At 42.4% G+C, this 14474-nt stretch overlaps 1 protein-coding gene across 2 annotated transcripts in view; it reads right to left on the reverse strand.

Moving 5' to 3' along the window:
* FAM81A (family with sequence similarity 81 member A) overlaps positions 1-12472 on the reverse strand; it is a 58946-nt gene extending 46474 nt beyond the window's left edge. The window contains exon 1 of one of the 2 annotated variants that reach the window (XM_039865446.1): positions 12081-12472. In XM_039865446.1, the coding sequence (XP_039721380.1) occupies positions 12081-12457 (377 nt within the window). In that variant the 5' untranslated portion in view covers positions 12458-12472. The remainder of the gene's footprint in view (positions 1-12080) is intronic. The other variant, XM_039865447.1, reaches the window with a different exon arrangement.
* Between the last annotated feature and the right edge of the window lie 2002 nt (positions 12473-14474).

Consider the following 14474-nt stretch of genomic DNA (forward strand, 5'->3'; position numbering starts at 1 on the left):
GTAATTTTTAGGCAGTCCCTTATTGACAGACATTTACAATGAAATACTATTTATAATCATGGTTTAATTCAACCTTTTGGTCTCTTATTTTCCTTTCCTTTGTTCTGTGAAATGATGCAGGTAGTATAAAAAGTCAATGGGACAGACTGCAAGCTACTTTCAAAATTGAAGTGAAGATGAGACTCTGACTATAAAATCTAAAGACTCAAGAAGAGATTAAGTCAGTGGTTCTGTAAGAACAATCCAAGATACTATTGGACTCACAACTGAAACAACGCAAACAGCATACTTCTGATTCCTGGTTCAATGTCAGTTTTTGGCTCTATACCATGAGCTCCATGAGGAGCTGTATTGTCCATAGGTATATCCCAAGCACCGGACACACAGTAGTTGGTCAATAAACATTTGTGGGATAAATGAATTTTAAGGATAGGTGAATAAAATGAAGTCATTTCATAAGTCAAATTTAATCCATTGAATTATCTCGTGACTAGAAAATGAATGTACAACCAGGAAGAGGAATGGTATGCACAGCATGCCTAGTAAAAGCGAGTTTAGAGAGGCAAAATTTATCAGCGCTTGAATCTAAGAACCTGGGACAGCAGGAAGAGTTCTGTAACAGAGAGGGATGATTAAGCTCTCATCGTCTGATGACATTACCCACTAAGATAATCCTGCTCACTCTTCCTGCCCTGAGCCCATACTTACTAAGCACATCATTTAGCTTCCCATGTGGATGTACACAAAAAGAGAATATGTGGGAATCAGCAAACTTGTCTCAGTCTATCTGCCAGCTACTTTTCTCATCGTGAATTAACAATTAGAATCATACCTCTAATGAGAAATTGGTGTGGGTAAGTTGGTCTCTTGAAATGTGATAATCTCTGATTGTCCTAGTAGTAATGAATATCTAAACCCAGGACACAGAAATGTGATGATCACAACATGGCATTTGTTGTGGGGGACAGACCCTTATGTAACGTGGACCCCATGATCCCTGCCTTCTGGAGTTTACACCATGTATGATTCCCTCCCCTTGAGTGAGGTGTGACCTGTGACTTCCTCTCTTAATGAAATATAGCAGAGACCAGCCAAGTGACAGTCACCTGTACTCAGCCGGCAGTTGTGCAGCTGGGATTCTGACAGCACATCATATAAGGTATAGTTCCACTCACTAGGAATATTTTAAATTTATTTTAAAATTTTTAATTATTTATTTTATAATCTTTTAAGTCATTTAATAGATTTCAAAATGATTGCCTTGCTGACAAAATCTCAAAAGAATAATGAAGACAGAATAAGAACTTTAACAGCTGTATTGGGTTTTTTTTTTTTTTTCTTTCCTTCCACAGCATGTGTTCTGGCCAGGGGAAGTAAATTATAAAATAAATCTAATTTGTCACAAGAGATAAAAATCACAAGAGATACCATTTTTACCCATCGGATTGGCAAAAATAAAGAGTGGCAAGATCAAGTATTGATGGGAACATATATGAAACGATGAGAACAGCAGATGGGAATGTGAAAGCAATCTTCAATATCTAGAAAAGCTCAAGGTGCACAAATCCCATGACCCAATAATTTCACTGCTAAGAAATACCCCTCCCCCAAACTTCTCAAACATGTTCACAAGGAGACGTGTACAAGAATACTTAAGGTAGCCTTGTTTCTAAGAGCAAAAAGAGTGGGCGAGGGGATTGAACACCCATCATTAGGCAAATGGATGAGTAAATGGTGATATATTCATGCTACAAGAGAACAAACCACTGTGGAAAAAAATGGATTAGAATTACAAGTCCCAACATGAATGAATCTCACAAATATGTCAAGTAAAAGAGCAAGTTGTAGAAGGATATGAACACTATGATGACATTTTTATAAAGGTTTACCATATGCCAAATCTATAACATCTAAAGATGAATATGGAAGTGACGCACACCAAGTCAGGGTCCCATTTATCTCTGAGTAGGAAATACAGGGGATCAGGCAGAGGAACGCAGGAGGCTTTGACTAAATGTACGTTTCACTTCTTCAATTAATTGTTCATTGTATCATTAAAAAAGAGAAAATTATTTCTTCTTCTCCCACTTAAAAACAAATATATAAAGACCATGAGCTCAAGGGGAGTCAAATTGTTAGTTGCTCCGGGACGTGTACAGAACTCAGTTTTGCCCTGTATACATTCTGGGGACCACAAAATTAGAATTACAGAATAACAGTAACTAATCTTCATCAAATCTCTACCCTTAAAGCATTTTACCCATACTTAACATGGGATATTATCTAGATGTTCATATTTCTATAAATGGCTATTGGGTAAATGTCCAATGATAAAATAATACTTAATAAAATATGGCATAGCTGCTCAAAAGAATATCAATAGCTATTTAAAATATGGTTACAAAGACTGTGAAGTAACAGAAAAATATTTATATACTAGCTATAATGTTAAGGTTTTTTTTTTTTAAAGAACAAGTTTTAAAAATAGATTTACAGTACTATATAGAACAATAATCCGAACCTAGAAACCAAAGCTTTGCTCCATGGTGCCACAATTTAGGTAGTGCAAACATTTTAACTTATGAATTAATGGATCCTGCAAAATTTTAAGTTCCACTCTTGTCATGCCCCCTCCTTTTCCTCCTCCTCTCTCCTAAGGTAAAGGAGCTCATCCGACCTTGGTCCTGCAGAGATAAATGGAGTGGTCAAGGTCAAGGACAAGACAACTACTGCACCTCTGTATGCAGAGGCCACACACTGTCTGCTTTTCTTCTCTCTCCTATCTGACTCACCACCCGGCCGCCCTCTCCATGAATAGATGCTTCCTTGGACTTGCACTTATCTTTAACGCTGCTGCCTGGGCCCCATCCCATGCTAAAATGCTGGAATTCTCTGTGGTGTAAATAGCTGATGTCTGGGTAAATCATTTGTTTTCAGTACAAGGAGGAGGAAGAGAGGTGTGTAACTTAGGCCAGGGACTAATTCCAAAATCAAAGTACTTAGATTGATTAAAAAAAAAAGTCAAAGAAAGACCACTGATAACAGCAAAAGCTTTCCATAAATTAATGACAGGGCTCAGATTGGGGGAGTGCCACCAAATGATGTGTAAAGAAAACAGCACAAATAAACACATCCTGTCTTCCTAACAGGCAGCTCCCTTCTTCCTACACATGGCCAGAATTTTGGACAATAGGTAAGCCGCACTTGCAAGAAATCTACTGGGCTAGCATATTTGGGGATGTAGATGGCATTATGGTTATAAGGTGGATCTGGGGGAAATACGAGTAAGTCATCAAAGGAGGATCCTTAAACAGCATCCTCACACCAAAATATCCTGCCTTGAACACATTAGGTCAGTGGCAAATGAAGCTTACTTGACACACCTTGACATTTTTTTCAATTGTACATTACCCTAGCAACCCAGAAATCCCTCAGCTATCCTGGGGAGAGTGTGGCAAGGGTTCCAGTACTCAAAGTAATATTATCCTATTTTTTAAAACAGTGCATAGAAATAAATCAAGATATAATTAGTGGCAATGGCTACATTTTTATTCTACTTTTCCTAATTTTCAAAATAATAAAGTGTGCTCTTTTCACATTGACAAAAATTTAAATAAAAACTTCTTGAAATAAATAAATAAATAAGCAAAAAAATAAAAATTAAGAAATAGAAATTGCCTATTTACAGCTATCAAAACCAAGAGACAAGCCTGATCTGGGTTTAAAAGATATGGTTCAGTTAAAATAAGTTTGTTGTTAATTTTTTTTTTACTGAAGTTAAAAACACATATATTTTACTATCTTACACATTTTTAAGTGTACAGTACAGTGTTGTTAAAAACATGTACACTGTTGTGCAACAGATCTCTAGAACTTTTTCATCTTCCAAAACTGAAACTCTGTGTCGATTGAACGATGACTGCCAGTCTGCTGTTAATTTTTACCCATTCCCTTGTGGCCCAGGACTCTCGCTGACCCCCTCATCGAAGCCCTGGATTGCCCAAAGATCAGAAAATCAGGCATCATGTACAGTCCCAGTGGCTCAGTCTGCCATCGGTGTGAGCCGCCAGCACAGCACTGCAAAAGCCTGAGGTTCCGGGAACACTGTGATACCCTCTACAGGGTCCCGCGGCAGATATTTCTAATGCCTTTTGTGAAAATGGCCTTGATTTCTTTTCTTAAGACTTGTTTTCTTTCTCCTCCACTCTGTCACAGTCACGAGGGGAAATACGTTGAAGGAATAAAGGTGAAAGGTGGCTGTGTTTCTCATCCATTAACTAAAAAGAACTTAGAAATGCTCCAGACATTTATTTATGGTGGTCTTCCAGCCAGTGCAGGGCTTACTGCATGACTGATGGGATCCAGTAAATCTGCAACGTATGTGTGGCCTCTGTCAGGTCCAGATGGAGTCACTAATGAACTGAAATCATCAGGACTCCTAGAAACCAAGAAATGGCTACTGATGTTGCTTTAATTCACTCTCCACTTCTTAGACTGATGCTAACATTTTTAGGAGAACCCCTGCAAAAACAGATTGGTTTTTGTTCCCATCTATTAATAACAGCTATTTTGAAATGCTATTTAAATCTTCTATTGTTATTTGAACTTTTCACGGATTATATCGCCCCAAGTGAGCTGCTTTGGGTTAGCAGGGACCATATACCATATGTATCTGTAACCCCTGTGAAGATCAGCAGCACAGCATCTCTTTACTGACGCTCCTAAATATTTGTTCATCTGCTTGTTTTTCTAATTTAGTAAGGCTCGTCATTTTCATCATTGAGTTGCTCTGCCCAAATGACATATCGATTGTTGATCCAAGGTCCCCTCCAACTGTGAGCTTGGCAGACCGCGTCAGGTTGCCCTGTGGTGTGCACGGGCACTCATACATGCACGCACCCACTCCGAAAGAGAATTGTCTTAATATTACTTTTAGGGTGTTTTATTATGATCAACAGCTATATTTGGCAACTTTTCTTTCTAGCATTAGAGAATACACTTTACCAAATGTTAAAAAAGGAACTTGCCAAATGCAACAGCTAGAACAGAAAAGATATTATTAAAAGCTAGTGTAAACGCCATATCTACTAAAGTACTGACATCTCCAGGACACCAAGGATCATACAGAGGAGAGGAGGCATGACTTTGCACACTCATGCAGAGAGACTGCTAGTTGTGACTTGTGGGCTCTACCCTATATGAATTTCTAACTGAAAAGCTAAGGATTTGAGCATGGAAGAAAGACTAGCCTCTAGTCTCTGCCCTCCTTCTCACGCACAGTAGAAGGGGCTGGACTTCGCGGCTGAACATGGGAGTCTATGAAGGGCTCTTTTATTTGGAGTAACGACTTGAGTTCAGTGCATTAATTTTATAATTATTTGAGAGAGCAGGGGAGGCTCCTGAGCCCTGCCAGAGATAATTAAAAATGGAGAAAGAAGAAATCTGAAATAAACAAAAACAAGCTGAAGGCACTGGGGGTTTCTGAATAACATCTTCCTGGTTAAACAATTTTAAGAATTCCATAATGCAAAAGCAGCCCCCACACATTCTCTCCCACATAAACACGCTTTTTATTTAAGCCCCACTCAGCTAAGCAGCAGAATCTCTTGCCTTCAATTCTGTAGCTACCACATCCAGAGAAGATGTTATCTGCACAAAAGCACTCTTAAGAGAGAAAAAGCTGACCAAGTACAGGTACATCTTGAGGAGGAATGCTTTTGTTCTAATAACCTTGACAACTCACCACCCTCAAATCTGATTTCTGACCTTAAACACCAATTTTGCCTTAACAGAAACTGAAAGTTTCAGTCCTTTTGATGTTTGTCAACCAGCACATTCCAAGTAACTTTCCTGGTGTACCAAAAAGGTAATCAAATACACCATGTTTTTTGTCACTGACAATTACATTTTTAAAATACCAAGAACCACTGAGCCATAGGGGGCGGGGAATCAACAAAGAGTGATAAAACCAATCGTTTCATCTTCTTTCGCCTGCTTTTATGTTAGAAACCCATGGCACGTAAAATCACATTCGGTAAGTCAAACAACAAAATAATCAATATAAGAAGAAGGAGGAAAAGAGAATAGTTATTAAGAGGAAGAAACAGGCAGGAAGAGTGAAGTAAGGAAGAGGAGAAAGCATGACGGAGTGTGGGGGGAGAGAGAACGTGCCAGTGGAAGAGCAGAGGAGAGAGTCGGCTAGACAATGAAGAGGAGAGAGACAGGTGGCTGCAGGGCTCAGAAGGGAGGATGTGAGCCTGGGAAACCGCTCCTCACACATTCAGCTGCTCATTTGGGATGTGAAGAAATAGATGGGCCATTTTTATATGCTATGTTGGGTTCCTCTACTCTTTTTTTAAAAATCAAATATGTCCTTTCTTTGTTTTGACACAATTACACAAAGCTAAGATGCCATCAGGGGAAAATCATTTATTCCACTTACAATATGGAATTACCTTTTTAAATTACCCATCATTTTGCTAAAAAGCCTTATTTTGAACCACTATCCATGTGACTTTTGGAGAAAGGCATGGGTCTCACACCCACCATCACATACCAGATGCTAGCAGACAACTCATCCTGGGCATTCGCTCAGTGATTTTAATCAAGTAATTTAGTCCAGTCAACAAATATTCATTGAGCCTCTACAGTACTGAACAAGATACTGCCCCCGCACCCAGGAGCTTCAATTCCGTAGGGATATAAAACAGACAAGCTGCTACACAAGAGTGGAGAGGCTGGTATATGCCACATGAGTGGTATAGACCAGGCGTTGCCTCTGGGCAGAAGGCAGGGTCAGTTTGAACTGGTCCATTGGCAAAAGCATTTGAGTAGCAGGTGTTTGAACTGAATACTTAGAGGGTTAATTAAGTGCAGCCAGCATGAGAAAGGGCGGAGGAAGCACAAAGCAGAGGAAGTACTAACTAAATGACCAGCTACACGGGTTTATGTTGGTAAGGAGTGGAAGATAAGGCTGGGACAGTCACTGGGATCATATTCAAAGGTGTTGACTCCACAATTGTCTGAAACAGGAAAGGAACAGTAGGACCAGAAAGGAAAGGACATTTTAAGGAAGATTGTGCCGGGGGCACACCATCTCAACACTCAATGACCAACTGGATGTGGGAGTGTGAAGAAGAGAAAAAAAGTCAAAAAAAAAAAACAAAAACCCAAGTGATCAAGAACAGGTTACAGAGAGAATGATAGCACGAAAATCATTTGGGATGCACTAAGAAGGACACAGTATCTCATCTGTAGGATGCCTCCCTAATAAGGGACAACCTGGATCTATCATGAGAAAACACCAGACAAACCCAAGTTAAAGGGTATTCTACAAAATAACCCTCCTGTACCCTTTTGAAACGTTAAGGTCGTGACAGTCAAAGAACAACTGAGGAACTGACCAGACTACAGGAAATGAAAGAGGCATGTGACAACTAATGTAGCACAAGATCCTGGATTGAATCCTGGACCAGGAAGAGACTTTTTAAAGAAGGTCCCCTCACCGTTTTTACTATAAAAGACATTATTAGGGCTATTGGTGACACTTGAGTAAGGTCTATAGATTAGATAATTATACAGAATCAATGTTAATTTCTTGATTTTGGATGCTTGCTATGCAGTCTTTTTTTTTTTGGAAATATACACTGAAATATTTGAAGCGGGGAGGTAAAGGGGTATCATGTCTATAATGAACTCTGAAATGGTTCAAGAAAATTATAACATATGTACGTATGTGTGTATATGTCTGTGTTTGTGCATGTGTATGTGTGTGTTTGGAGAGAGAATGTGATAGAGCAAGAAGGATAAAGCAAATGTGGTAAAGAGTTAATATCTGTAAAATTTGGGTGAAAGGTATATAGGAATTATTTAAATTACTCTTGCAACTTTTCTGTAAATCTGAATTATTTCAAAATAAAAAGCTAAAAAAGGAAAAATGATTAAGGAAGTTAGGATGAAGAGTTGTTTAAAGACAAAATAATCAGGCTTCTGGGTATCGGATTCTGAATGGAATTTGGGAGAGAGTAGAACCAGAAATGTAGATTTGAAGGCATGTGGGAGGCCTGAGTAAATCTGGTTAAAAGTAGAGCTGTAAGGTCATATTGCCAGAATTCATTTCTCAGGTCTGCTCCTTAACAACCAGTTACTTACTTAAGTTGCCCTCATTTCTCTCTGCTTAAATTTCTTTACCTATATAACAGGAATGATCAGCATATCTGCTTCATAGAGTTGGAATGAGGATTAAAGGACATGATACAAGTGAAGCACGGATGGTGCCTGGAAAGGCTCCAGGGTAACCGCCCATGACAACTACTGTTGCCTGTGGGGTAAGGCTGACACCAGGAGAGGAAGAGGGCAGAGGCAAGGAAAAGAAGTGGAAAAGGTCCCCAGGATCCTACAGAATCCCACGTTCAGAAGTTAGGAGGATAGAGATAAATGCACTTGGATAACCAGTGACACGAGACAAAAAAGGTGAGAGGCTCAGGAGGAGAGTGACTGCTGGTAGCAGACACAGGGTGGAAATCAAGGTGGGGCAAGTCAGAGTAAAGGCTTCAACTTTGCAATCAGAACCGCTCCACTAGAGCCCCACAAATAAGCAGTTTCAACAGAAAAGTAAGGGTGAGGCTAAAAGAAGTGAGTGGGCAGTCACAGGAGGGAAAGCCAAGGACAGTTCAACACAGTAGCATGCAGTAGAGCTGCGCTGCCCCATACAGTAGCCCTCAGCCCCATGTGACTATTTAAATTGAATTTGAATTCATTTAAAATTAACAAAAATTAGAAATTTAGTTCCTTGGTCTCACTGGCCACATTTCATGTGCTCGGTAGTCACATATGGCTAGTGACTCCCATATGAGACAGTATAGATATAAACTATTTCCATCATCACAGAAAGTTCTACTGGACAGAGCTGAGCCTCCAGCACAATTTCTTTATTATGAGAACGATGACTTGAATATATGGTGGGAGGAGAGCTAGCGGGTAAGGTGAGACTAAAGAAACTGGAGAAAGGGAATAACAAACAGAACAACTTTCCAAAAGAGGCAAGAAGGAAGGGAAGATGTCCAGAGACTGGAGAGTGTGAAGTGTATGTGGGTTAATCTTGGGGAGGGGACTTAGAGATATTTTCCTCCTAGGAGGAAGAGGAAATAAAGGATAAAGATGGGTAAAGAAAAATGCTTGGGGTGGTGAGGAGGGTACCATGGGAGCTTACACTGAAGTCAAGGGAAGTAAACTAGGACGTGAACATCCTTAATCTTATCAATGAAAATAGGCTATCTCCTGAAAGGAAACTGACCAGAAGTTTATGGAATGGAAAAGTCTGGCATAACCTTTAAAGGAGTGTAGTCAGAAGTTAATAAAAGAAGGATTTTTTTTTTTTTCATAGAAAAGCAAGACCTAGGTTAAATTAGAGCCGGCACAAATTTTCAATGGAACCAGTCGGAGGGTCTTAGTGACTCTCCTGGATAACTTCTCAGGCTAGGAGAAGATAAAGCAGATAATAAGGGTGATTTTGGACTGAGGACTGGAATAGAAGCTCAACATTTAAGACGAAAGATTCTGGGATTCCAGACAGAATTGTAATCGCTGGCAACATATAGACTCCAAGCAGAGAAATGGAGCTGTAAAGGGATTGAACGGCTAGCAATTAAAGTACCAGAGTCCTTGGTGATGGTTAAAACATAGTGCAGTAGGTGGAAAAACATCAGCTAAGCAGACTGAAATCCAAGTTGAAGTCCAAATCCTAAATGTGGAAAATATTCCAAGACTAAACAAGTCCCAGAAATGAGTGGTTGAAGTGAAAACTAAGGTCATTGGAGTTGACCCTGGAAACCTTGAGAAACTTCAAGGTCAGTGAGTTAATAGAGCCTCAACATAAACCCCAAAGTCACTGGCAAGGTAGAAAAGGGAACCGAACTAGTTGCTCATGTTTGTTTGTTTGTTACTTTTTTGTAGCTTCGAGTGAAGTGACTCTCAAACCTGGCTGTACATCAGAATCACCCAGGGAGCTCTGTTTTCTCTCCCCATCCTTTCACCTCCTTCTTCTTTTTTGGGGGTTTATATTTTAAAAAAGGATTTGTAGGTCTTTCCTACATTGATGACTCTAATTCGGTATGTCTGGGAGAGTCTAAAGAGCCACATTTTTCAAAATACTCCAGGTGATTCTGAGGAGCCACCAGGTTTGGCAAGCACTGATCCAGAAGATAAGAAGGATGGTGTGAGGCATAAGCAGACGTCTGACCTTCTAAAGAAAAGATTTTGTTAGTGATGGGTACAGAGTTTGGAGGTGGCACTGAGAAGCCAGGGGAAGCCCAATCTGCGCTCTGGTGAATGGGAGAGGACTGTTCTGAGGGAAGCTGCTCACTCAGGCTCTGGTGCTAGGGGAGGGACAGGAGACAGGCTCAGCCACAGAAAAAATGGAAAATACAGGAGTATGGCTGCAAGATGTAAGAAACAAGAGATTGAAAGGCAAGTTGGAAACACACAGTCAGTGGCCTACAGAAACAGGAGGCCGAATAGTTCATGAGGGTTCCTAGTGTCATGAGGTGTGATTCATTAAAGGGTTTGCAGATTTAGTGGTGAATTCCTGGGCAGTAAGGATTCTTCTATCTGGGTGTTATCAGATTCCTAACATGTAAACCATTAAAGATTATTAAACCCTCAGGTAAACAAGCTTGCAGAAGCTTATACATTAACATCGAAAATGTTGTCTTCTCAACCTTCATTTTCAAACAGATGAAATCAGATTGGAATGAAGATCAAGGGTAGCCTTCGAGCAGAAAGCCAGAAGGGGCAACCCTGGGAACTTGAGAGAGGGACCAAGGATTTCCCCACTTCCTTCTCCTTGGAAGAGAGAAGTGCACAAGCTGAGAATATAGAAAAGGGACTGAGTAGCCTTTTAGCACCAGCCAATACCAAAAACAGAAGAGGTCACAGCCTGCTGGGTCTCAGGAGCACCTTCCTCATACCCACACACTCTATGCTAGGGCCCTGAAGGCCGACACATGTGCAAATCCTAGGGATGGTTCTCAGTAAAGAATATGTTTACTTTCAAAAACCCAACTCCTATTTAAAAGCAAGCTGCAAATGTTTGCCCATGTTTCTGAGAGAGCTGCACTTCTGAGGATTCAAATAATTCTAGCATTATTTCTGGTTACTCCTATGAAATAATTTCTAACACTGACATACAGACTTTAAGATGAGGGTGTGATCGCAGCCAGGCGCTTGTGCCACACACACACACACACACACACACACACACACACACACACCTCGTGCACACTGAAGAAATGACTCACTTAATTTGCTGCTGCCTGCCACTATTGGGCTTTGATTTTACCTGTTCAAATACGAAGTTTCCTATTAGATTAACTACAAGAAAGAACTCAAGAGTATTAACCCTGATTTTGTCATGACTTTAGAGCACACTAGAGGTTTTAACCTGGGCGTCTTGAGAAGCTACTCTCTGGACCACCCACTGCTTTCTCTCCATAATCTTCTATAAAACAATAACATTTCTTGTCACTTGAGAGCCAATTAACAGAAACCCTCGTAGAATAAACATGGTTAAGCCTTGTGTATCCTGTACCTGCAGAACTAGTACTTTGGAGCCCTTTCTCAGCTCACAGTACAATGGCACAACAGCCCTGTGGAACTGCAAAGAACCCAAGCCCCTCCTGATAAAGACTGGGGGCGGGGGGCAGAGAGGTTGACCTGTCCAAGGTCACTCAGCTCTGAGCAGTGGGACAGCTGACTTAACCACTTCCCTCTGGCAATTTGTGCACCATCCCAGCTCCCCCAAACAGTCCCTCGGGGCATCTGTTGGTTTGCTAGCATGCAACCTCTCCTCAGCCCCCGCAAAAATGCAATGCCAGTTGCGCTTTGCGCTCAACTTCATCCCTTCGCGGCAGCATGCAGTTAACCCTCCCTCTAGCAGCATGTCACAAGGACCACGCGCAGCTCTCTCTGTCCCCCAAGCCTATCTCGCCGGCGGCTGCCCCAAGGTCAACGGCAGTCCCAGGGAGCCTCTGCCGACAGGGACCGCAGGGTGCCTGATCTGGGGCCCCGGGCGCGGCACTCACCTTCGCGGGGGGCGGGCGCGCCGCGGCTCCCCATGTCCTCGCAGGCGCGGCTGGGTGCGGTGGCCGCTGGCGCGGGCTGTGCGGGGCGCCCGGCTACGGGCCCGCGCCGCGGGGAGCGCCGTCCAATCAGCGCGCGCCTGCCGCCTGGCCCGGCGCGCGGCCCGGCCGGGTTCGCAGCTCCCGGGGGCCGCGAGCCGCCGCGCGCCGCCCAAGCCGCTTCCGGGCGCGTTGCCTGGACGCGGTTGCCGTGGCAGCCAGAGCTGGAGGCTTTTCCCGCGCGCCCGCGCCCAGCCCCGCGGCGCCGCCCCTCCTCCCGCCGCGTTCCCACACCCAAAATAGCCTTTCTTCGTCGCTGCTGTTTCCCACTGAGCTCTCATCCCAGCGGCTCGGAGTTGACGGGCGGGGATTTCTCTTGGAAAATAAATCCTGTCGTATTGCTGGTTGACTTGAAAGGAGAGGTGTTGAAATGGTCCCTGATTAAGATAATAGCCATGATAGTTGCACTGTAATTCTCTTCCGAGCTCTCACATACATCCCTTATTTACGAAACCTCCCTCCGACAAAAAGCGTTATTTATCTCCCCCGACCCTTCCAAACTGGGAGAAGTTATTTTATTAGGTCATTGTCTGGGAAACAACTCGGCGTCGACGCCCCACCTGTGCAGGTGAACTAATCCTCGCTGCTGCCAACTGTCATTTAATGAAATACTTTGATAACCGCCGCTGGGACCAAGGATCGTGCCTCCCCTCAACAGAGACGACGCAAGAAAGAACTGCTACCACTCCTCTTCACATTCCTTCCTTCTCCCTTCCACCTCATCCCCCTCCCAGGGAGTCCTAACTATTTCCACCTTCCTCTCTATTTGGATTGTAAGCGGGATGCACAAGCCGATCCACTCGATTTTGCTTCCTCTCGGTGGGCGGGATTTATTTTAAGCCGAGTTGAGGACCCCCACCTTTGCCTGCCTCGCCACCTCCGGTTCATACCTCTTTTGTGTAGCTGATATTTACCCAGAACAGGTGTTCCTGTCTGTCTGAACCCCTTCACCCTGGGGAAGGAGCGTGATGTGGTAGAAAGACCCTAGGTTGCCGAGGTAGGCTGTTTTGGAATCCTCTCTCCAGCAGTTATTTTTGTGTGGTCCCGAGTAATCTATGGCTGTATCCACACCTATAAAACGGGATAATACTTCTCCCTACAAAGGGTTTATGCATCTGTAACATTCATTCAGTCAACAGTATTTATTGGATGCCTGTCAAATGCTAGAAACTGTGTCTAGCACTAAGCTAAGACGCAGTGGTGAAGAAGAGAGACATGTTCTCTGCTCTCATAGAGCCTACAGCCTGAGACACATTAATCAAATGATCACAAACGCATGTGAAACTGCCATTGTGCTACAGAGAATGCATGGCCTTGAGACCTGTGATGTGGAAATGGGACCTAACAGCATCCCCTTAGCTCAACAATTATTATTTCCTCTTCTCCCTTAGCTTCCCACTGCCTGGCACATGGTATGAACTGTGAATGTATATCGAATTGAATCTCATGTCATGATGATAACAATATCACTCAGTTTCCCAGTGACTTTTTGCCACTGAAAATATATTTGAAACATGTAATTTGCCACTATGTCTGGAAAGGTATGCAGGTGTTATCAGAAAGTCCCCATTCAAACCCACCATCAAGAGTCCTGATAAAGTTTCAAATGTTTCTTGCCTGTCCCCATCAGGTTGCCTTCCAGTGTGTAGGGCGTGCATGGGCACGTGAAAGACCCATCTGTCTCATTTCTTCTCTCTGCTTACTATTCCTCTCTCTCCCTAGGTCCCAGCTCCATCCTGCCACTCCCCTTCGAGTCAGAAACTCAGTGCACCCATTCCTGGCTTCCTAGGAGGGTGACAGTGGATCCTTATATTCCTCAGAGTAGAGCACTTATAAAACAGGAAACTCCTACCTGTTGCTTCTGCTGGCCTTCAAAGCGTAACCTTGATGCTTTACTTGCCGCTAGACTCCATCACTCTCAAGGGTACAGAAGAAGAAGAGCTAGGAGGTGAGGGACCCTTGTCACATATGTACACTCTTCTATTTAGGCTGACTTTAATTTCCTTCTTTAAAATCATACCTACTAACTTAAAAATCCAAATTAAAAACAATTTGTCAACAGAAAGACAAAATAATTGCAGCTCTTCCAAACTCTGAATTCCTCAGTAGTAATCCTGAGGTTTCATAGTAGCCTTGAATCAGACCCATGACTGCCTACTTCTGACCTTTTTATTTTCTTCCCAGGTGATTTGTTTTCAAAATGAAGGGATGAAATTTAGTGCATGATGATTTACGCCTACCCTAGTTTTTTTCCAACTCATACACTATTTCTGTAGAATAAATTTCAAAGAACTGTTT

This window comes from Pteropus medius, unplaced genomic scaffold (assembly GCF_902729225.1).
Source record: "Pteropus medius unplaced genomic scaffold, Ma_sr-lr_union100, whole genome shotgun sequence".
Classification (NCBI taxonomy): Eukaryota; Metazoa; Chordata; class Mammalia; order Chiroptera; family Pteropodidae; genus Pteropus; species Pteropus medius.